Source organism: Balaenoptera ricei, chromosome X, assembly GCF_028023285.1.
Source record: "Balaenoptera ricei isolate mBalRic1 chromosome X, mBalRic1.hap2, whole genome shotgun sequence".
Lineage (NCBI taxonomy): Eukaryota > Metazoa > Chordata > Mammalia > Artiodactyla > Balaenopteridae > Balaenoptera > Balaenoptera ricei.
The window spans coordinates 91,900,395-91,924,629 of NC_082660.1; the positions used below are offsets into that span (position 1 = coordinate 91,900,395).

At 43.0% G+C, this 24,235-nt stretch overlaps 2 protein-coding genes across 3 annotated transcripts; both read right to left on the bottom strand.

Annotated features, from left to right (window-relative positions):
* Positions 1-392: 392 nt before the first annotated feature.
* TIMM8A (translocase of inner mitochondrial membrane 8A) lies at positions 393-3,135 on the bottom strand. Its single transcript, XM_059910269.1, has 2 exons — positions 2,911-3,135; positions 393-1,458 (listed from the first exon to the last, which is right to left on the bottom strand). Exons 1-2 carry the CDS (start codon positions 3,040-3,042, stop codon positions 1,297-1,299), a joined length of 294 nt encoding a protein of 97 aa, XP_059766252.1. The 5' UTR covers positions 3,043-3,135; the 3' UTR covers positions 393-1,296.
* Positions 3,136-4,072: 937 nt separating this feature from the next.
* BTK (Bruton tyrosine kinase) lies at positions 4,073-23,750 on the bottom strand. 2 transcript variants are annotated; one of them, XM_059910002.1, is made up of 18 exons: positions 23,595-23,750; positions 22,948-23,046; positions 20,971-21,039; positions 19,391-19,472; positions 14,165-14,293; positions 13,783-13,850; positions 12,720-12,907; positions 12,239-12,301; positions 11,592-11,646; positions 11,222-11,301; positions 10,915-11,042; positions 10,023-10,097; positions 9,351-9,522; positions 8,632-8,848; positions 7,507-7,571; positions 6,778-6,896; positions 6,113-6,270; positions 4,073-4,321 (listed from the first exon to the last, which is right to left on the bottom strand). In XM_059910002.1, the coding sequence occupies exons 1-18, from the start codon at positions 23,733-23,735 to the stop codon at positions 4,250-4,252; spliced, it is 1,980 nt and encodes a 659-aa protein (XP_059765985.1). In that variant the 5' UTR covers positions 23,736-23,750; the 3' UTR covers positions 4,073-4,249. The 2 variants fall into 2 exon arrangements, with proteins under 2 accessions (XP_059765985.1, XP_059765984.1); XM_059910001.1 differs by lacking the exons at positions 8,632-8,848; positions 9,351-9,522; positions 10,023-10,097 and having other exon boundaries at positions 10,979-11,042; positions 23,595-23,735.
* Positions 23,751-24,235: the final 485 nt, after the last annotated feature.

Below are 24,235 nucleotides of genomic sequence, written 5' to 3' on the forward strand. Positions count from 1 at the left end.
ATATGGTGGGAAGTTAAACAGGGACTTGAGGCTTCTAGAAATGTGTATTTCTCAGCTTTCATGGATTTGCACTAGAGGCTCCCAACAAGTAGTTCCACTTTAGGTCTATACTCCAGTCCACTAGGATTTGAAGTAAGAGGAGGGGAATCCAGTCACTATAATCTCTTCTACTACACTCAGGGAACTAACCATCAGCACTGAATTCCTTCCCTCTCCATCTCATCTCTAGGTTCTTTTTTCTAACAAAAAGGTCAGGGGTCCCTGGAGTACTGTGCCATAATTTGCACAGAACAGGTACCCAGGCTGACTACATTTCAGCCTTGGAACCAGCCCACACCAAATCTCTCCTGGGTGTAGGTGATAACCAGAATAGAAAGCCTTCTCAATCAGACTTGAATCTTGTAGAAGCTTTTATTTCAGTGATTAAAAGAACGCAGTAAATGGAAACTATGCTGGTTTACATTAGGCATGCACCTCTACCTGAAACTGCTGTTAGTTTTTGACTGGCCTAAATCTTTATAACTTATTTTTTCATTTAGGCACATCTTTAAATTTTTTTGGACCCTGAAATACAGGGTAAGTTAACTTCTTCCTTGTGGCAGTTTAGTATGGGAATTATGTTCACTGGCTAGATTCCTTTAACTAAAGGCCTCTAGACTCTCAGGCTACCTGTACTAGCTCAAGACTGTACTTTATATATAGATATTTAAGTGAATCACAGTATGAGGGAGGGAGATAATCTAGAAAGGTGAAATGTACTGTATGAATACTCCATACATTTTTTTTCCAGCACTGATAATCAAACACTAGATAAGGAGGCCTACAGTCAAGTACCAAATTACTCTTTCCCCCACTGCTGCCCTTTCTGAGAGACACAAAGATGTATATCGATCTCTCCAGAAATCTGAAAGGAATCCACACAAATAACAGATTATTACCTATGTGGTCCCACTGTCAAATTATAGAGCAGCTCCACTATTAAAATTATAGGAAGCAGTTAATGGGACTATGAGGAAAGCATTGTCCCACATACAGTAACATACATCTAGCAGAGTTTTCCATTCATCTGTCAATTGTTTCCCCAAGATTAGCATTAAAAAACACAACCCCAAACACATTTGACCCTCAAACCACCCACACACACAAAAATTGGTCTTTGTTCATTCTCAGATGACAGGATGTCCCAAGAGTGACAAAGGTGGGAGCCGATCCCCCCACAGCCTTTTCTTCAACCATCCCATCAACTGCTCTTCATTTCTTGAACTACCTTCCTTTTCCAGAGAGGTAATACTCAGGTCAGTCAGAAAGGCTTTCTGAGAAGACTGGCTTGGATTTCTGGGTCTGTTCCAGTCGATTCAAGATGAATTGGCTTGTATCAATGAAGCGCTCAACGCAGTTCACAAAACAGGCCTCAGCCCGACTGTCCAACTTTGGCCCAGGCTTGTCCATGCACTTTTCCTGCTCAGGACAAGATACAGAATCACAAAGGGAACTTGGAAAAAAAGGAAGGGGAGCTTCTTGTTGCTTAGAGGAAAAAACTTCACCTAAAAACAGTATCTGATATGTTAATAATAGTTCACATTTGGCAGCTTACTTTGTGGCAATTTTCTACAGGCTTACATTAAATTCTCACAACAACCCTATGGAATAGATACTATTATTAATCTTCATTTTACAAAGACGGAAGTTGTGGCACAGAGATACTTTGTCCTAAGTCATGGGGCCAGAAAATGGTGGAGCTGAGATATTACAAAGCAAGATAGGTAGCAAAATACAAGGGAAGTTAACCCTTCGCTGAATTTGGTTCGAACTCTACAATGCTGCTTGCATTAAATGCCTTTAAGACACACTAAAACCTACCAAAGGAAAAAAAGAATATCTATGACTGGAGATTCTGTAACGTCTACGTAAGCCAGAGGCTCTTGAATCCTCTCTCAAGACGAATGGAAAATTGTATGAATTTTCCTAAAGGGCCCACAGCTTTCAGATTCTTAAAGGAGTCCTTAACCACACCACCTGCTGGTCCAAATGTAATGAATCAGATTTTTAAAAAGAATCAAAGCACTCTGGTTCAAGGAAGACAGGAGTTGAGTAAGCATTTTTTTAAGGGTCAGAGTCCAGCAATACCATAAGTTTATGGTTCAAATGAATTTCGTTCATTATCCTCTGTTGTGTACACAAGCATCAGACTCTCCACTTCCAAGGAAAATTATCCTTGGCCTCTGAATTCTGTGAATTTTGTATGTCAAGGCAGGGCAGTTATGCTGTCTTTGGCTGCCAGAGAACACTTTGATCCCAAGCTGCAAATAAATGCCTTCTACCCTTTTGCCAAAGTCCCCTCACAGGGCATACTCAATTCCTCAACCTTCAGACCTGAAACGGCTTAGTATTACACAACAATCCAACAAGAAGGCAAAAAAGTGTGTATGTTGGTAGAGATTACCCCACTTTTATAGTTAGTGGGCTAGAGCCACTCACTTCTCACGAGGGACGCTTAGAGCAACTGAGTAATCAAGGCAAACTCTGAAGAGCGCAGGGACAGGAGATTCACTGATTCTCTGGGACTCAGGGTGCCAAAAATGAAATCCCAGTACTGGGGGCTCTCCTCAGTCTTGGTGACCAGCACTGGCAGCTTCAACCTTAGGTGCCTAAAGTGCTGGTTGGGACAATGGCATAAGTCTTCTACGATCTCCAATCCTCTGCACTAACAAAGCCGAGGTCCGGCATGACAGCCCTCTGAGACGCGGAGTCACTCTTTTTCCCTTCCGGCTCGACCTGAGGAACCTAAGGAAACCAAGGGGTGCTGCTGGGTCCTCTCCCTTCCCCGAATCCCAGGCGTCGTGGCGAGTTGCGCGAGGCAAGGGCAGGAAAGTAGGTACAGTGGCCAGGTCCCAGCCCCAGGCTCCTCACCCAACAAAGTTCCGTCATCTGGTGCACCAGCTGCTGGAAGCGCTGCTTCTGAGTCTCTACCTCGATGAAATGCTGCAGCTGCGGGTCGACCGAGCCCAAACCCGCTGCGGAGGAAGACGAGGAGGACTCCATCCCAGCGCGGCCACGCGTGCCGAGACAAACTCCGCACCAACTCGCCGACCTTCACGTGTCTCCGCGGCGGAACCGGAACCACAAACCACTGCCTCCGGGACTGCCCGGGGAGCGCACTGCGCCGGCGCACGGCCCTACGCGCGGGCCCGCCCCCCGCTCTGGGCGTTCCTCCCAGCCGCCCGCGCGCCTCGCACTTGCCCGCGCGCGGCCCCGCGGCGGCGCCGCACTTGCGCCCTGAGGTTTCAGGACTCGTCGCCCAGCGCCGTGGCGCTGTTGAGACCTTACTTCAAAAAGACAAGAAAGAAAGAAGGTAAAAAAAGGAAGTTACTTCAGACCATGTGGCCCATTCCTGGCCGGCCCAATAGCCCCGCCCCTGCCGGCTTCCAAATTGACCCGCGCTTTCCCCACTGCCAAGCTAGTGCTCGGTCCGGACTGCTGGGCCCGTCACTTAGCTGTCCTGGGCCCCTAGCTCTAGTTCTTTAATGGAGTTTACCCCGCCTGAGGTAGGGAAAAGAGGATCTGGCAGTATTTGTCTCCAACTGTCAGATTCATTCCAATAGCATCTAATGCCTACTGCGTGTCAGGCAGTGTGCTTTGGTTTGTGATCACTGTCTCTGATTCAGAAGCAGAATTTTCCAAGAGCCAGGGGGGTTAAATGCGGAGAATCCTGTGGAGTTCTCCAAGTAGGAATATGACAAACCAGTGCCACACAGCAGTTTTATAGGGCGCTTCAGAGAGGCTGCATGATTAATCGAAATAGCAAGAAACTTTCATGCTTTCCAGTAATTTTATTTTATCAAAACACCCTCCCCTCCCATTTTTATGACACCATTTTATTCCTGCCAAATTCTGCCTCCCTCCCCGCAAGCTCTATTGCCTACCCAAAGAGCAGTTGGACCCATTGTGAGGCTATTTACATTCCCTCCCTCCCCAAAAAAGTTTCCATCCCAATTTCAGTCTGTTTTAATACTCTTGGGAAATTTCCTCTCTGGGGGAAAATACCAGGTACAATAATTCCTTGGCCTTTGCTCAGAAGGTACTATCCAAGGGAAGAGATAGAAAGGCATTCCTAGATGTGGAGAGGGGCCTTTGTGTATTCAGCAAGAGCACAAAGGCTCCAGGGCCAGTAAGCCTGGGATTTCCTCAAAGAAAGTGAAATTGGGGCTTGTGGAGTAGAGGAGTAGAACCAAGAAGCTTATTGGTGAGCTCAGGATTCTTCATCCATGACATCTAGAATGTTGCTCAGAAGAATTTTGAAGGTGGGACGTTCATCTGCTTTCTAAAACCAAAGAAAAAATAGTGTTATAGTGGACTAGAGTCCAAAATTCAAGGGAAACACAGTGAGTAAACAGCAAATGTTTATGAAGTTTATGCTATGTGCCCAGTAGCATACCCTGTGGATTACCAAAAGAAAAAAAGGGGTGGGGGGAGAAATAGAAGTGCTCCATAAAGTCCTTGTGCGCTTTAAATCTTTAGTAACTCGGCTTATTAATGTGGTGAGGACACTGTGAAAATTCCACTGACAAACACTGATTAAAACTAAGGGCAAAATTCATTACATAATTGTGCACCAATGCATTCTTATTTTGGAACCTCAAGTGGCTACCAAAGAAGTTTAAGTGGTTGACAGAGCTGAAATCCTATAAGCTGTGATAATTTTTAGTTTGGTTTCAAACACTTGTTTCTACCATCCTGTAGCCAAAGTTAACAAAGGAATTAACATTTCAAGACCATGGGCTGCATCACTGGGTAGGGATCCTAAGCATCTGGGACCTCTTATTACCACCGTCTGGCCTCCAGACTAAGGCCCTTTGTGATAGCCATTGGTCCATAAGCCCCTGCGGTATTTAGTGATTCAGGGCATATTCATGCAAGAAAGGTCTCAATCCATCAGAACTAAAAAGTCATCAATTTCTTGTTCCTTTGAATCAGTGATTCTCAAACCTAGCTGAGTATCAGAATTTCCTGGGAAGTTTAAAAAGACGTACCCGAGTCCCACTCTAGACATACCTAATCAGATAAGGCCCAGTCATTTGCAGTTTTAAGAGTTTCCCAGGGATTCTGATGTGAATCCAGTTTCATGACTACTGCTTTAAACAGGCTGTGGAGAAAGTGCCTGTCTGAAATACTTAACTAGCAGAGTGAGCATGTCCTAGTTGGGAGGGAGCATAGTCAATCACCCTTAATCCTGCTTGGCATGGGAGAGAGAAGGGAAATGGCTCCTAGGGCTTCTCCCTTTCTCCACACTTTCTTTGTGACCTCAGTGATTTGTTGAAGGGAAAGGAGCCGTGTTCTGATCCAAATGCCCACTTTTCACCCCACAGAGATGGCTCCAGGTTCACATATATGCTTGTTGGACACTGTCTCTTTCCCTGTTTCTAGTGGGGCAGAACTAAGAGCTGAGCACTCATTTCCTACTAGACATTTAGGTTGCCAAATTAAGGTTGCCAGGGATCTACTGAAAGTGGAGAAGGCACCCCTGGAAGAACCCAAGGTGAGAGCAGCAAAGCATTTTAATAGTGGGACAGGCTCTTTATTTTCAAAATACCATATCTACCCACATATCCCGTAATGCACTGCATTTAAAAAAAAAAAAACCATGAGCACTACCTATTTTAGTTTCCTTTCAGGCCTTAGGGTTTTAAAAGAAATCTCATTTAGGACCACAGCCAGAAAAGGTGTGCAGTTAGTAAAGTAGAAGAAAGGGCCAATGACTCCCAAAGGAATGAACACAGATTTTAATGACTTTTCTTTTTTAATGTCCATACGCTTGTCTGAGTGCCTTTGGCTGCCTGCTTATGCTAGGTGACATGACCCCACAACACCTCTCTCCCTAAAGCCGAGTTGGTATTGGGGTCTGCTAATGATACTCTAGTGAGAATTGGAACGGGCCTGGAAAAACTTCTGGCCGTGAAAGGATTGGGATGTAGGCCAGGATCCAAGAATGTGCACAGCTGTCTGTCTGTGCCCAGCTGCTATGTGGCCCGGGAGAGTGGGGCCGGGGTGCTTGGCCAGCTAAACGGGAAAGCAGGTTCAAGGAAATAATCTGAGGTCCCAATAAAATACTTGCCTCATGCCAGCAGCTATACATGATGGTATATACCCTCTCTGAAGCGAGATGAGGCCGGTAGAGACGTAGGCCTTGGGCAATGTGTTCAGCTGTTTCACTGTTAGTAAATCTTTCATATGGCATCTTCCCCAGAGAGTAAATTTCCCACATCAGCACCCCTAGAAAATGAAAAAAAATGTGTTGTTTCTGGGTAGTAGGGATCCTAGTCTCCCTAAATCAACCTCAAACATTACATTCATCTGGTTCTCCCCTCTGTGCTTTTTTTCATTTTGTTCAGACTTCTGCTATAGTACTGAGTACACTGGAGCGTAATCAGGGTTGCCCTTGACTATTAGTCCTTTAGGAGAGAGACAGCATCTTATTTGTCTTTATAGTTATAGGGTCTGGCAGAGTCCCTGGTACATAATCAGTATTCAGAAGCTGTGGCATACTGAATGAATTGTGTGTTTCCCTCAATATATTCTAAGTTCTAAGAAGGCAGGGATCGTGTCTAGTTTACTGTTTTTAATCCCCAGAAACCTCTGTGGTGCCTGGCTCCCTAAGAATTAGATGAATGAAAGCAAGAACAAATAACAGTGTCTCTGTGCAGGTTGCAGAGTGTGAATTTCCCCCACTGCGTTCCTTTTCCTTTGAGCTGTATAATCCATGTGATCTTATTCACTCACCAAAAGCCCAAATGTCAGATTTGCTGCTGAACTTGCTATACATAAGAACTTCTGGTGGAGACCACCGGACTGGAAATTTGGAGCCTACTGAGCTTGTGTATTCATCATCCAGAACATACCTGCAAAGGATTCAGGACTTGTTACTGTTAGAATTTGGAGAGCTTGATATTTGCTTAAATTTTCTTGGCACAGCCACAAGAGTTGCACAAATATACGCCTACAGGCCAACCAGTGTCTTTTACAAATGTTATTTCTAACAGATTCCTGTTTTCATATCCGATTTAGCTTTCCTGGTTGACAATATGGTTACAGCAAGGATGAAGTGAAATAAGATCTAATAGGTACTCCCTTCCTCTTCTCTAGCCTTCTTTCCTTTCTCTTTTTGCGTCCTTCCCTTCCTTCTATTCTGCAGTTGTCAGTGGGAATTAGACTGCTTAGGAAAGAATGAGACATGGAGTAAAGTCAACAGGATTAACAGATCAACATAAAGTATTGGAGAAATTAGCTTTTAAAAAAAGAGCAAAGGAGAAAGGAGAAGAGAGGGATATAACAATAAAACAAGAGGTGAAAAGTGACTTAAAGCATTCAGAGAAAGAAAAGGTATAGAAAGATGGTGGAAAAGACTAGAATTAGGGGGAAAAGGGAGAGGATTAAAAATTACAGTGTCACCTCATGTTTGTACCGTGCCATTTTTACTTTGAGAGGGAAAGATGAAAAAGGCACACTCACCTGGACAGGCCGAAGTCAGATACTTTAACAACTCCTTGATTGTTTACCAAACAGTTTCGAGCCGCCTGTAGTGCAACACATACCAGTGAGACTCTGTCCCTGGCACACAGGTTAAAGGCACAAAACTTCTGCCCACCAGGGGAGTGAGGCCAGGGAAGCCTCATCTTCACATAGAGACACCTTCCCACCTAACAGGAGTCAGTTGATGCCACTGAGAAATTTTGATGCACTTCCACCACATATAGAGCAACCCCCGTAGTCGTAAGTAAAGCACTGAGGACTTGCAGAATGACTTCACTCATATTGGCAATTCCACGACAACCCTTCCTGCATTGAAATGCCGAGAGAATTAAGGGAGAGCAGAAGGCAAGTGTGTTTTGTTTTCTGCTTTTCTACCAGTGGGACTAGGGCGATTTGAGCCTTGGCCTGGCTGAAATAAACAGGGGCCCAAACTCGGATGCCTCCAGAGGCCAGGCAGGTGAAGTGACAGAGTGAAGTGGGTGGGTGGAGGTGTCAGGAAAGTGTCTGGTCTAAAGAAGGCCAGCCACTTTCCTGTAATCAGCTAGACCATATTGTAACACCAGGCCCACATTTTCCTAGGTGTCAGCTCCAGCCAACTGTTAGCATGGCCTATGAGAATGTGGGCCTGGTGTTATAAGATGGTCTAGATTTTCAAGAGAAGCTGGAAATTCAGTTCTTTAATGTGAAATGTTTTTAAGTGTTTGCTAACTAATATATAACATTTAAAAAAAAGAACCCAAATGCTCCAACAGACCCCCAGTTTGTGACTCTGATATAACCAAAATGATGGTTCTGTGCTAAGAGCAGTCCCATCAGGAAGCAGGGCTTCCCTTCTGCCACTGAAGGACCCCACCATTTCTTTGTCATGGTAGGGGGCTGGGAGTGAGTGCTCTAGCTCCCACCATGGCAGAACTTGTGGTGTTGAGGCTGGAGATCTTTGACTGGCTGACCACTGGGGCAGAGGCTCACCAAACTTATAGTGTTTTCTAGATAAAACTGAAATGATGGCTCCTGCCACCCTCCTCAGCCATGTATTATAGGTCTTCCTTTGCTACTTCCACCCCCTCAGCCCTCGGACCCAGGCCAATCCTTCTGAGGTCCTACCAGGTCTCGGTGGAGGAACTGCTTTGACTCCAGGTATTCCATGGCTTCACAGACATCCTTGCACATCTCCAGCAGCTGCTGAGTCTGGAAGCGGTGGCGCATCTCCCTCAGGTAGTTCAGGAGGCAGCCATTGGCCATGTACTCAGTGATGATGAAGATGGGGCGCTGTTTAGTGCAGACGCCGTACAACTGCACCAGTTTCTCATGGGACAGATTCCTACAGGAAAGGCAGTGAACCAGTCCTCCCTTTCTGGCTCTGAATACTATTCAGAAAGGAGCTGAGGAGGAAAGGAGTTGGCCTGGGAGTAGAGTGTCAGATGAGGGACCAAAATAACAAGTTGACGCTCCTCCTTCCTACCCTAAACTCCAAAGTGCCTAATATATGAGGGTGAGCCAGGATTTAGAGTCCATCAGTAGAACAGGAAACAAGCCCAGGGCTGAATGAACACTAAGGCTACATCAGAATGTCTTCCTTTTGAAAGTCTCATTTTCTACATTTACCCCCAAATGCTGCTGAGATGGTACACGCCCATGATCAATACTACTCTCCACCAATATCTAAGAGAAATGACTACCTTAGCAGTTACTCCCACTAATCAAAGTTTGAGCTCAGGCCGTGGTCCCAAATCTCTCTTACTATAAATCACCTTAAACCCCAGTGGGAACCATCCTGGTAATTCCTAGACTGGATGGAGAGTTGAGTTTGGACTGTAACTCACATCATGACTTTGGCTTCTTCAATGAACTCATCCTCAGACATGGAGCCTTCTTTGATCATCTTGACGGCCACGTCATACTGGCCCCTCCATTTCCCATACTTCACTACTCCAAATTGTCCAGTCCCCAGCTCCTTCAAGAAGGTCAGGTCCTTTGGATCGATTTCCCATGATCCTATAACAACAAAGCCTTGATGTGATTATTTGGGAGTCATGTATGTATAATTTCTACAATAGATAAGAATCCCTACTGGGGGTAGAAATAGACAAGCAGTAAAAGGGAAATTCTCAGGGGTACTAATCCATCTTTGCTCAGGTAAATCTCAGGGACAGGGGATTACTGATTGGAGGAGTCTGGGAATTTAGGTACAAGTCAGGCATAAAGCAAGAAGATAAACTAGACATCCTCTTGAAATCCCTTTATGATTTTTTTCCCCACAATTAAAAAAAAAAATCCCTTTATGAATCTATGTTTTTGCAGTCCCAGTAGGAGCCACCAGAGGGAGAAAAATCATTAGATAACTTTGGTTTGGCTCCTTCTTAACCTTCCTTGGCAGCAGCTGGGATAAAACAGTGTGCTGCAAGGATGACTGAGAGGCAAGGTCTGGTTGGGTCTGCCAGACGTAGTCCTTCCAACTGGCCAGTCCACCCTACCCTAGAGAAATAATCAGTTACCATAGCCCAGGCCTGCAGTGGAAGGCGCATTCTTGTTTTGTTGAGACACTGGATATTTGAGCCTAGATATGAGTCCTGAAACATACAAAGAGAGTCATGCTGCTGGTGCGGAGCAGGGGTGAGATGCCTCACACACCCTCACTTAAAGCCTCACGCTTCCAGTGGTCATCTTTCTAGTACATTTTGAATCCCAGAAGATCTCCATGAACCCGAATTTTTCTGGAAGTTTCTCCTCTTACAGATGTTTTTCAGGGACAAGAAAGAGAGAATGCTAACTGAAATATACACCCCAGCTAAATATATCCCCACCTCCCAGCCTAGCCTTAACTCACATCCTACTTCTGCTTTTGATACTGAAAAGTGTAATTGGGACCACATAAAATGACAGCCTTGATACTGCCTTGCCTGGACATGGTGGATAGCAGCAAGCCTTCTTGATGAAGTTTTTCCCATGTATTCGTGCTCTCACCCATCTCCCAGTTTTTAGAATGTCTACACTGCTTAGAAACTCTCTTCTGATGTTTTTGAGCCTGTATGTCCTTTGGGGGCAAGGACTTCAACTAATAGTTTTCGTGTGTTCTCTAGTAACAAAAAAATTGCTGAGTATACACCAGGAACACAATGAATATTGCTGATTGATTAATTACCAGTCTCCTTTATGTCTTTCCTTAGCACTGAGCATCAATCACCAAATAAGAAGTCAGTCCCTACTGGGCATAAGGTCTGCCTTTGACCACCTCTTCACTTGACCTCGACCCAGCATCACAGGGGTTTATTTTCACAGCTAATTCCCACTACCCTGTGAGGCTTATTCTTCCCCTAACCACCTTGTCCCAAATTGCTTCTCCTGGTACTTGTCACACGCTTCTTCTCTGGTTCCCCTGGTACTTACCTGCAGAGTTATGCTGATGGTAGTTAATGAGCTCAGGGATGGTGCTGAAAAGGTGCTTCTCAGCCAGGTAATACTGGCTCTGAGGTGTGGAACACACAACATAATGGCGTATCACCCCTTGAGGTTCCCTGAAGAAGTGGACGCTGAGTCAGCAACTTGGGAACAAGGGTCCAAAGGACCCAAGAAGTGAAGTGAGATGAGTTTTGAGTTTAAGTGACAGAGGATGTGAGAGGAGCACTTCATTAAGGAACTGTTGGTTGGGCACCCCTGTCCTTTGTCCCCAGGGCCTTGAAACAGTAACACTTACCCTGTAGATTTGGCAAACACAGACACAGTATATTTTCCAGCTTTGCTGGAGTCTCTAACAATGAAGCCTCCTTCTTTCCCCTGAAACGATGAAAAAGCAGCTGACCGTCAGGTGGAAGTGGTGCTCACACCTGGATCCCACCTGCCCAAACCCGAGAGAAAATATTATAGGAGCCTTGATTTCACTGCCAAGTTCCATGTTTGAGCTGCAGCCTCATTGCTTTTGACAGTGAAAAGTATAATTGGGACCCCATAAAATGACAGCGTTGACACTGCTTTGCCTGGAGATGGCGGACAGCAGCAAGCCCGCAATTCAGGATCCTTGCTTGCTGTGCAAGGAGAATGCCATTTGCTTGTGGTCACATACTTACCTCTTGCTTTAGCAGTTGCTCAGCTTGACTCCGAGTCATGTGTTTGGAATACCACCTGTAAAGGGAGAGTGCTTGTGTGGCTCCCAGGCCATGGTGTAAGTAGCTCAGAGATTAGAGTGCTATCTGTGGCTCCTCCATGCCAGTGAGTCAGTCAATTCACTCAACCTCTATTTACTGAGTGTCTTATCACGTGCATAGCATACTACATCCCTTTCCCAAAGCTTGCTTGGCACTGAAGAATCATGGAAATGGAGAGTAGAGGGCAAAGGCAGGTGGCAGAAGGTTGCAGGGAAGGGATCAGGGACAGGGCCTTCAAGGACAACCCACTTCCATGATTAGGGAGAAAGCACATCCACAGAAGTTTGCCATTTTCACCTTTTCAAATGTTTCCTATCAGGTTGTCGTAGTGTGGTTCTTCTGGATTTGGGGGGAGGAGGGGGTGTGGTGACCTCTCCAGCTTTCATCAACAGGGTGTTTGGGATGAGGGTAAGACAGAGGCACTAACTTGAGTGGCATCATTTGACCCAGTTGACACTGATTTTAATAGGTATCTTGAAATCAAAATTTTGTTGAAAGTATAAAAAAAAGTTTATACTATAGTTAGTTCCTCTGGGAAGATTGTGCGCTAGGAACATAAGCATACTCACTCATACATTTCTATGGAGTCCTCTGCTTCGGTTACATAGTTACTAGGGATGTAGCCTTCCTGCCTGTAGAGGAGACAACGTGATCGATCATCCAGCACTTCCCATCCTGGGTGATAGACAGATTTGGATGCCCTGTATCCTTGGGCTCATAACCAATCTCGAATGGAGGTATATAAAATGCCCCTCCTTCAAAGAGAATCATGTTGCCAATGCATGGCTAGGCCAGTGAAGTGTGTAGCTTCTGCACATGCGGCATTGATTACATGTGCTCGACAACATGTGGGCCAGACTGTACAGGCTCAGAGAGGTGGCCACGTGTAGAGCTGCCCTCTGAGAAGTACTTGGAGGGAGAGCATATTCCTTTTGGTGTGGGAAGAACAATTTCTGATCAGGATACTGAGTAGGGGAATTATGCTGCAGGACTTTGCGTGTGTATAGAGTAGGTGGGCACAAGGCTCAGGAAGGGCAGGCGTGGACTCACCCATTTTTATCCTGGGCTCGCCACCAGGGTAAGTTGCTCTCCTCCAGGATAAAATACTCGTTGCCCTTCCGCAGCTGTAGATCATTTGCATTCATTGGCATGTAGTCATAAAGGGCTACAACTTTTTTCAGCTCACTTGTCGAGACAGGTGCTGCTGTTGGCTCAGGGGGCAGTGGCTTTTTTAAGATCTGTGTTGTTAAGAGGAAAAAGTAGGGGTGGGGTTGGCTAGATGTTGGCTAGATATGAAGCACTCTCCTGTTCTTCCCCAGCTCTCTGGCTTACTGGAGACACTGTTCTAACCCAAATCAGGCAAAATAAAAGGTTTATTCAGCATTCATTCAACAACCAGTTTTAAGCACCCCTGCAGGGGCTCTCAGCCTGGAATGCACATCAGAACCATCTAGCAGGCGGTTAACAATCCTGACACCTAAGCAGTTTCAAAGACCAATTATGTCAAAATCTCTGAGGGCTGGACCCAGGTATCAGTATTTTTAAACTTCCTGGACAAAAACCATGTACAGCCGTAGTCGGGAAAGCGTCTTGGCACTACTAAGAAGCCAAGAAGTACATGGACTTCTACTAAGTACATGGACCTACTAAGTGGCTCTGAATCTTCTTTTCTTAGTTTGTAAAATGAGTATAATAATTCCTGCCTTGCTTACTTACAATATATGAGAAAGGGCTTTCTAGACCTCAAAAAGTAACCCCCAAAATCAAGTTTTAAAGTAATATAATAGTGATAAAATCAAGATATTGGGTATATGGATATTCACTGTTAAAAATTTTCAACTTTATGTTTGAAAATATCTTTCATTTAAAAAAATCAGGCTTTGTTTTGTTTTAAACAGGTGATTGGATTAAATGGTTGCCAAGAGCTTCCTACTAGCCCTCTATCTCTCCACTGAAGAGGAAGTCCTAATTAGAAGGACAAAGCCCCTGTCTCAGCAAGAATACCAATTTACACTGCCAAATCCCAGGGAGAATTCTAAGACTTTGGTCTGTTTTCAGGGTGTGATTGTAAGTTTCAATTTAAACAGTAGCAGCACCCAATTTCCCTGTATACCTGGTCCTCCTCAGGCGTGGGAGGAAGAGGCTTTTTCGTCTTTCGGTGCGAACTCCCAGGTTTTAAGCCTGCAAAGTGAGAAACCAGTGACGATAGATACAGAGTGCATCTTCAGAAAGGGCCCAGGGACAGGTTTGGTCTGGAAATTTACTCTTGTACTCATTGACTTTACATAAGTTAGGAAAAGTCTGGAATGATACAGCCCAATGCTAGGTCGCCCAGCTGGAAGAGCAGAGCACCAGCTGAATTTTGGCCCCCACTGATCCCCTCTCCCACCCTCCTTTGTGCACTGGCCAAAATGTACAAACCTGGGTTTGATAGAGCCCTGAGAAAGTGATGGATAGTCAAAGGAGGGAGAAATTATATTGATCACATCTCTTACTTCCATTCCTGTTCTCCAAAATTTGGCAGCCCATAGCATTTTTGGCTGTCTGAGAGCAGCAGAGATACTGCCCATCGATCCAGAAGCAAGGGTGGTATTTCTGTACCAGATCACTGTTGTACCGGATTACTGTAACAGGAGAGAAGAGAGAGAGAGAGAAAGAGGTCACATCTGACATGTGGGAGAAGCCACCATAGGCATGTTTTCCTCCTTGAGTTTAGTAGTGAGCTTCAAACAACTGCCCCTTCCTCAGCCACCCTGAAGGGAAGCAGACACAGGACCAGTTGGCTCACATGCTTGGCCCCAGAGAGTTCCTGTGCAGTTCTCTTCAGTGGTCTGTTATGATGACTATCTCCCAACCGGTGACCAAAGTGATAAGAATATCTGATTCTCCAGAGCCCCAGAACAAAAATATGTTATCTATGTTTTTCCGGTAGCCATTACAATCTTCCTGTAAGGCAGGTGTTGACTATGGTGGTCTTTTCCAGATAAGGGAAACAACGTGACAAGCCAGACTCTCACTCCGTCTCTCAATATACCAATGTCCCAGCTCCTGGAGTGATCTTTTAGAGATATTTGTCTTTGTGAGAACTTCTGCTTCACGCTTTCTGTGTTCATAAAACAGTCAACAGAGCAGAGCTCAGGATCAAATGAAGGTGATTCTGCCTCTAGAATAAACATAGTTCAGTCTTCCTAGGGCCACTGAGGTAGATTGAGCTCATTTTGGGAGACAAACACAGCAGTTCCATTTCCCTCACAGGGTTGTGAGGCCCCAAAGATCTCTCAGGATGAGAGATTTGCAGATAAGAGGAATTAGTTTTACAGTTTTTAATACTGTGGCACTGCAAGAATCTTAACCGGAAGTCAATTAGACAAGTCATCCTGGGATCATGTTGCCAGATAACAGAAAAGCGAAGACAAATGAAATAATTGACAATAGCTAGCACTGGGGCAAAGACCTAGGCTGGTCTAAGAATATGCATATTTGAGGACATAACACATTTCAGCATTGATGCTAAAAAGAAGCTCTGCATAACTTTTTTTTAAAGATTAAAAACAAGAACAAAATAAAACCTTCCTCTGTAGAGACCAACTTAAGTCCTTAAGAGCTTGCTAGTCACACTCCACTCACTTAAGACCTTGGGGGAGGCCTAGAAGCTACTGGTGGCCAGATGCATTTTATAGGCAAATGAACAAAAAGTGCCATCTTTTTTTTAAAGTGCTATCTTGATGCTTTTCTAAACATGGATTTGAAGGCTTCTAACCAGTCTACCCTGCCCACCCTCACCCCTCGCTTTTTCAGCATACCCCTTCACCATTGCACCAAATGCAGGGTGGTGGGAGCTGTTCAGATGGGGTGCAGGCTATAGGGGGCTACGTCATCTGTAGAGAACTTTAATAAAACCAAGCAAAAGTCTGTCTGACTTTTATTATTACCAGGCACTGGCAGTTCTGAACAATGTTCCAGGTACTCCTCCCGGCCAGGACTGATTGCTCCCACCCTCTGCCCTTCCCCCGCATGCCACTACCATCACCCAGGGATTTGAAGATTCTTGGGTGCAGGCTTGGGCACCAGTAGACATTTCAAAAATTCTTAATCAACAACTAGCTGCTCTGATAAATTAAGCTATGCTAATATGCTAATGAGAGGCTATAGGGCTTCCTGCCCTCCTACCTCCAGCACACTCATTATGAACCCACCCTACATTCCCAAATAATTAAGAGGTCCCTCGAAGATGGCACTCCTTCTTTTGTTGGTTAACGCAGCGCTGGTATTTCCAGCTACTTAGGAGAGAATTGCAAAAGCAGAGTGTTACAAACTGAATGTTTGTGTCCCCCCAAATTCATATAATGAAGCCCCCCCCAGTGCAATGATATTAGGAGGTGGGGCCTTAGGGAGGTAATTAGGTCATGAGAGTGGAGCCCTCATGATGGGATTAGTGCCCTTAGAAGAAGAGACTGGAGAGAAATTCTTTCTCTGCCATGTGAGAACACAGTGAGAAAGTGACCGGTCTGCAAGCCAGGTAGAGAGTTCTCACCAGGAACTAAATTGGCCAACACCTTGATCTTGGACTCCCCAGCTTCCAGAACTGTGAGAAATAAATGTTTGTTGTTTAAGTCACCTGGTCTATGATGTTTTGTTATGGTAGCCCAAGCTGACTATGACAGCGTCCTAGTGGGAGGACTAGGAGAAAACTGCTTACTTCACCAATGCATGGGGCCAGCCCTATCTGGGAAGCACTAATGGTTAATGCACATTCCAAGTACTTGATGGGTTGATCTCTCATATTCATTTTTTTCAGGATAATGGCTAAAATTCTGTTTGGGGAATGAATGAATGATTACTCCCCATATATGTCATTGGAGTTTCACTAATGCCACTCTTTCATTCATTTTGGTGAGGTCAGGTCATTTGCTTATTTTTGAAGCTGCAGTTAGGATAGGCTCTATTGAGCTTGACCAAATGAAGAGTCTAGGGTGAATGTAGACAAATATCTGTGGTGCTGTAACATTAAAGTGCCCACTGCCATGTTCAACGAAGTGGAAGGAGAGAGCCCAGGGCTAAGTCCTCAGGAATATAAACTTTGCATGGAAAGTACCACTGAAAAAAGATGGCAGCTCAATATGAGGTACCTGAGGCCCTACTTTTTAAATTGAAGTATAACTTACATATAATAAAATGTACAATCTAAGATATCCAGCTAACCACATTTGTGTACAACCATTTAACCACCTCAGATCCAGCACCTCAAAGGCTCCCTCATGCCTCTTCACAGCCAATACCACTACAGAGGTAGCCAGTATACCATGAGGTCCCCTTTTCATGTTAGTGATTACCAGTTGGTTCATTTTACCTCAGAGTGGGATAACTTATCACTAGAGTGGGCACTCAATAAATATTTGTTGGGCTAACCTACAACTGGTTTCTCCCTCAGCTAGTATGTCCCACCTTCCCCTATTTCCAAACTAAATCCTAGCTGTCCATCAATGTGGATCCCAAGTTGGTGGTAGTTGTTTACTCTTGGAGAAAAATCAATTAACACACCTATTTGTTGGTCCCTTTCTCTGTGCAAGGCAATTTATGAGGCACTGTGGAGAGAACCAAAGAAGTACAAATATATATGCCCTCTGGAGCTCTGTGTGTACTTCTCTGCCTTGGAGGTAGCATCTTGGTTTAGAGCACAGACTCTAGAGCCTGAGTTCAAAGCCTGACCCTGCCACTTACTAACTGAGTGCCTTTGGGCCAGTTATTTAACCTCTCTATACCTCTGTTTTCTCATCTCTAAAATGGGGATGGTGAAAATAACTGCCTCATATGGTTGATATGAAGAAGAAATGAGTTAATATATGTAAAGAATTTAGAGAAGATCCTGGATCATAATAAGCATTACTGAAGTGCTCATTTTGTACCCCCAGGGCTAAAGCCGACCTCTTACTTCAAAACATGTCAAGAACTGAACTGTGTGGTGCAAGATAGGACCTATTTGTAATCTTCACATAGCCTTACTCTAAAATATCTTGCAGCCAACTACAGGTGCAATTTCTGGGCTTGAGAACCAAGCAGCGCAAAAATATGCAATGAGCTTAGGCTTTGGAGTCAAACAGACCTAGGGGTGTAGTAAGAACCCAGGCTCCACCACTCACTAGCTATGTGCCCTTGAGCAACTTACTTAACCTCTTTGAGCTTCAGTTCCCTCATCTGTAAATAGGGGAGTAATACATACTTAATAAGCTTATTATAAGGATTAAATGTGCTAGTCCTGTTTGAAGCACTTGGCACAGAGCCTGGTACAGAGTTAGTGCTCATTAAGTGTTAGTTGATGTTTTTAGCCCAAGGTTGCTGTGAGAATTAAATGAGATAATAAATACAAGGTGTCTAGCTTGGTGTCTGGCACATAGAAAGAACTAAGTAAATGACACTTCTCTTTCTTTCTCCTCTCCTCTTTCAGGTTGAAAGATTTGATGATTTTTATGTTAGCCAGACTTACATTCAAGGGAGTGAACAAAGCTGGTGTAGTCAGCCACTGCATATCAGAGTCTAAGTGTTTATTAAGACAAAGGGCTGTCACGCAATAACCCAACCATGCCGTTATCAGTCTGCCATCCTTCCTGTTTCTCTAGGCAGCCTTTCCTGATGTCAACTCAACCAGTTAATCTCTCAGTCACTTGACATGTGGCTATATATACACACAAATATGTGTGCATGCATCCTGTGCTGTAAGCATTTACAGTCAAGTTTATCTGAGCACACTGTATGGTCTATGTGAAATACTGAACTATATTCAAGTTGAGGTCCTCACAAAGCAAGGAACATGAAATAGTTCCTTGGAAAATATTTATCCACAATGAAAAGATGTACAGTGCTTTCTTGTACAGTGCTTTACAGTTTTCCATGTGCTTTCACATACATTACCTCATTTGAGCCTTAGGACAACCCTGGAGGTAGGTACTGTAGGCATCATTATTATTCCTCTTTCAGAAGAAAAACCTGAGCCTCAAAGAAGCTTGTTGGCCTACTTGCCAGAGGTCACCCAGCTTATTAGTGGTAGAAGAGGACTTGGAACCAGGTTCTTTACTCTGACCCCAAGCACTCTCATAATCATGTATTTAATTTTTTTGGAACTAGATATTTCATACCTAGGATTCAAAATATTGAAATAACCATTGAATGCCACACCATACCACCCTTGTAATTGGTGTAAAGAACAAGACCTCTTTTATAAATAGGGAAATGGAAGGGCCTACAATTACAAAATTGCATTAGAGAGACAGTGGTAGAACAGAGTTGAAACTCTTAGTCTATCATGTGATCTTTTATTCATATGATGGAATATTAAACTCAATTGTATCACTAATATGGAAGAAAATGCAATATTTCTCCCCCCATTCTCTCTCTCTCCTCCCTTCTCTCTCTCCCTCCTTCCCTTCTCCCTCTCTTTCTTCTTTCTTTCATCTCCCTTCTTCCATCCATTCTTTTTTCCTCTCTCCCTTTCTTCTTCTCTCCTTCCCTCCCTGTTCCCTTTTTCTTTCCTTCTTTCTTTCCTTTTTCTTTCTTTCTTTCTTTCTTTCTTTCTTTCTTTCTTTCTTTCTTTCTTTCTTTCTTTCTCTTTTCTTTCTCTCTCCTTTCTCTTTTTCTCCCTCTCTCCCAACTTTTCTCTTTCCTTCCTCCCTTCCTTCCTTTCCTTCTTTCTTTGGAAACTAGTTTATTTTCCAAATAATTCTCACCATTTTTGAGCTGGTGAATCCATCGCTTCCTCAGTTCTTCAGTTGGGGAGAAGACATAGAGAGGCCCTTCATCATATACAACCTGGGGCAATGGACACACAGACTTCAGCAGTTAGGAGTCAGAAAAAAAAAAAGACCTTGAAGGAACTAATCTTAAGCTACAACTTTGTATAATGATACTGGAAAACAAAAAAAAGGCAGGGTCTTCAGTGAGCCATGGAGCTGGGGTCATATGAACCATCTGAAGAATTCCTGAACAATTCATATCCAGGGATGTAGGACTTAGAAACTCTTTGCTTTGTGAATACTCCTGGGTCCTCTTGACTTGTATTTCAATTTGTGTGTAAACTTAGTTCATAATTTTCAGCCCTTGGTGGAGTCAAGATTTTTGTTTATCCAATGAAGGATATTTTATGATCTTATTAAACCTTGAGTTTGTATAGAAGATAATTGAAGTAATGATTTATGTAACAAATCTTGATTAGTACAAGTGGATTATACACTTCATCAATATGGAGCAAATTTTTAACTCTTGGCTGATTTTCCCCCCACTGCCTAGTGGCCTCCCCTTGCCAATATTAGCCAAAATAAACCACGTTTGGAACTACATACCTACTTCAAAAAGAGTGAAGTATATATTAAGCATTGTCATCAAATCAGTCAGTAGTTTTTGAACACCACACATGTACAGGGCATTGTGCTAGGTGTTATGGAGATGTACAAAACATGTAAGATGTGGTTCCAACCCTCACAGACTTGATAGACATCACAGTGGATTCTAAAGTCAAGTGTAAATTAATTTTGAATTATCTGCTATTTACCAGTATCCACTAGCCCAGTCAAACATCAACTTATTGAAAGACAATGGTAGTAAAAACTGTGTCTAAAACACCCCTCCTTCACAGGTTTTGTAAACTTTGTTACAGTCAGGGACATGAACAAGATCCTTTTACATTTTTCTTTTTGCTTGTTAGTCTTGCTGTGCTCATAAATCCATGACAGAAAGCCCCCTCCCCTGAGACTTTCCACTTCCTTTTCTGGCTTTCACTGTTGCAGAGGCTGCTATATTCATGACATGTGGCCTCAGGGTTCTCAGGACATCATAAGCAAACCAAATCAGAGATTGAATCTGAAGCTCTTGAATCTGAAGCTCTTGCTCTCTTTTATGGCTTACATTGCATCTACCAAACAGATGTCTATGTGGCTCTTCAGTTATTCCAGACTAGAATTAAGTTTATACGTAAGTCTAATAAGCCTTCCCTACACCGAACTTCCTAATACTACTCCTTCCCTCCCCTCTTCTGTCTTTTCAACCCACATGACCACCATTAGACAGATAGGCAGAACCAGAAGGAAGTGAAATGCTCACTTAACAAACAGAGCATCTTTCTCAATGCCATTACCATAGACAAGACACACCATAATAGAGTTAGTGCCATTATGGATCCTCTTTGAGGTGTAGAGACTAAAAGAAACTATGTTTGATTGGAAAAATAGAAAAGCAAACACTCACAGCCCATGCCATCCCTAACGATTATATTACAGGTCCCTTTGTGAGCTAGTGAGAGAAAATACCTTACCTGGAAGGGGTAAGGGAACCTTTCAATAATTGAAATCTGCTCCATTTCACTGCACTCTTCTCCCCTTCTCTGCAGTGACAGAAGAAATCATAGTTATTGGTTGATGCATTGCTCTTTTCTGGATTTCCCTAGGTACTAGGAGTCTTTTGCAGTGGTTCCAGAAGGCTCTCCTGCATGGACAATGCTAATCCTTAGTGATTGCTTCCTATATCCCAGTAGGGAAACATATCCATAGGATCCAGCACATACTCATTCAAAAAAAAATCTGAGGTATCTCAAACTATTGAGGAAAGGGAGGTTAATCAATAAATGATGCTGGGACAAACACTTAACCACTAATATTGTCAGAGGTGGGGGGCGGGTGGTTAAGGTAGCTATTTCACACCATACACCAACGTAAATTCTGGATGGATTCAAGAGCTTTATATAAAAAAATGAAACTATGACTAACAGAAAAAAACATACTGACTATTTACATAATTTTGTGAGAGGCAAGGCCTTTCTAATATAATGCTAAAAGTTAGAACCATTAAGAGAAAGATGAGCTAATTTGATGACATAGACTTTAAAACCCACTATGGTTAAAAAAAACAAGTATAAACAAAATTCAAAGATAAATGAAAAACTGGAAAATATTTTCAACATATAGTTAAAGTTAACATATCTAGATCTCTTAAAAAGTACTAGGAATAAGGTAAACATTTCAATAGAAAAACTGGCCAAAAAAATTAACAGGAATTCACAAATGGAAAAATATAAATGAGCTGTAGACGTATAATTGTCCAACCTTATGAGTAACAAAAAAATTGCAAAATAAGTCAGCAATGAAGTATCATTTTTCTTGGCTTTCAAATTAACAAATATTTAAAATATATGGCGTTGGAAAGAATGTAGAGGAATAGATACTGCCACACAGAGCTTGTAGGTGTATATGATATTCAAATTCTACTTCTACAAAATTAAATAGAATAAAACTATAAAAATAACCAGAGCATACAGATTTCATAAAGAACAAAATATTACTCCTAGGAAGTTATTATAAAGAAAAGAATAACAAAAGTACATAAAGATGTATGCAAGAATGTTCCTTTCAACATGATTTATGATATCAAATAAATTGGAAACAACTTAAATGTCTAGTAATAGGAGATTGGTTAAACAAATTACAATATATCCATGATAGGGTATACTATACAGTCATTAAAATCATTTTATTAAAGAGTATCTATTGTTCTGGGGAAAAGTTTATATTGTTAAATTGAAAATGTAGGTGGCAAAGTAAGATGTGTAGTATAATATGATTCTATGTTTTAAATGTATAACATATATATTAGTGTGAGTGTATGTGTTGTTAATGGAGAAAAACATCTGTAAGTCCATACACGAACATGTTAATAGTTGTTTTAGCTGAATAATGAGACTATGCATGATTTTATCTTCTTTTTTGTGCTTTTTTTGTATCTTGCAAAGTTTCTATAATAAATACGCATTACTCTTGACGTCAGGAAAAAAATGATATTTAAAACAATCAACTAGGAAATCAGTAGACGTTATGTCCTCGAGAGGCTCTGGGAAATGAGAGAAGAAACAGTGAGCTAATAAAGAATCTCATGACTCAGAGCCCTAGAGTTCTGGCTCTCAGACTAACTCAAGCTTGTAAATCTGATCCTGGTGACCGAGGGAGTAAAACCAATCATCTCTGATCAGTTTGAAAACTTGATGTGATATCATCTTAAGATTGGCGTTACAAGTTTTCCAGATTAAGTGAGTTGTTCTGCATCTGGGGAAAAGACGCTGAGACTCAGCATAACCAATATGTGGCAGAGTGAAGAACATATAAGGGAGCTTTATGTGTCCCACACTGCACAGCATCACAGGTTTATTTACAGAGAATTGAAGTGTTCCAAGTTTCTTAACTGCAACCCTCCTGCCCACCCCCCCACCCCATGCCCAGTTCTAACCATGGCCTCTTCTCACCGGAATCTGTCTTTCAGGGGGAGGATTTTTCTCAGGAACCACTGTTTCAACACAGGTGATCTTCTCAACATCTATTGAACCCTTCTTACTGCCTCTTCTCTGAGAAAGAGAATGAGGAAGAAAATGGAGAAAGATTAAGAGCAATTAAGCAACCAGATGATTAGATTTTGCTATCTCATCATTCAACACAGTGAGGTGACACCCACACTCTATATCAGGACCTGTCATTTTGAAAAAACGAACAAACAAACAAAAACCCAAACAACTTCCAGATCTATTAACCTAACCTTTTTTGACTACCAGATGGAGGGCAAACACTATAGAAGAGTGGATGACTTTGTGTGCCTTTAACATAAAAAATAAGGAAGCAATTTCCAAGTCTTGGATTTCATTCTCAACAATCATTTAATGAGTGCTCACCAACTGCAAGAATCCATGGTGAGATTTTCCCCATAGCTTCTTAGCACCTTTGAATTTTTGCTCCAGTATGTCTGTAGCTAGTTCTGGGCTAGGAAACATTTTGCTGAGTTTGAAATGTACTTGGGTCCCTTCCACCTACCCCCTCCAACCAAAAAGGATCTACCTCCCCGCAAGGCAGATCTAAGGCCAAGTCCTTAAAACTCAGGTTTCACAGCAGAGAAACTCACCCCACGTTCAAAGTCATACTCATAGTAGGAAAGCTTTTGCACGGTCAAGAGAAAGAGGCGCTTCTTGAAGTTTAAAGGTGATGTTTTCTTTTTCTGCTGGGATCGCTTCAGAAAGATGCTCTCCAATATCACTGCAGCCATAGCTTCTTCTTTCTGGAGCTCACTGGGTGCTGTTGATAATGAAAGTTCTTGAGGACCCAACACATTGAACCTCATCCCTCCTGGTTCCCCCTCAGCCTAGCCACCTAGTTTCAAATGGAACAGAAACGTTCGAAGCTAACAAAGAACCTTCTTACTTTGACGTCCTCCTTCCATAGCCCCCATTTCTGCCAGTTTTCATGTATAATGGATGCACATCGAAGTGGGGTGATTGATTCTACATCACGAGTTCATATAAACTGGGTTCTTGTATAAGGCAATGGAATGCTCTGGATATCAAGTGACATGTACCCATGTGCTTGGTAATGTCTAGAGGCAGATCTACACTAACCACCCTTTTATGATACGTGCAGAATCTGTGAACAGTAAAAGTCTCTGTGCAGCTGTTGACCCTTATATCCACAGAAGGGATAATGCAGGTGCCAGAACTCCACTGAGGCAGATATTGGACTTTCAGTTCCCAGTTTCCTAGACAGTGAGTG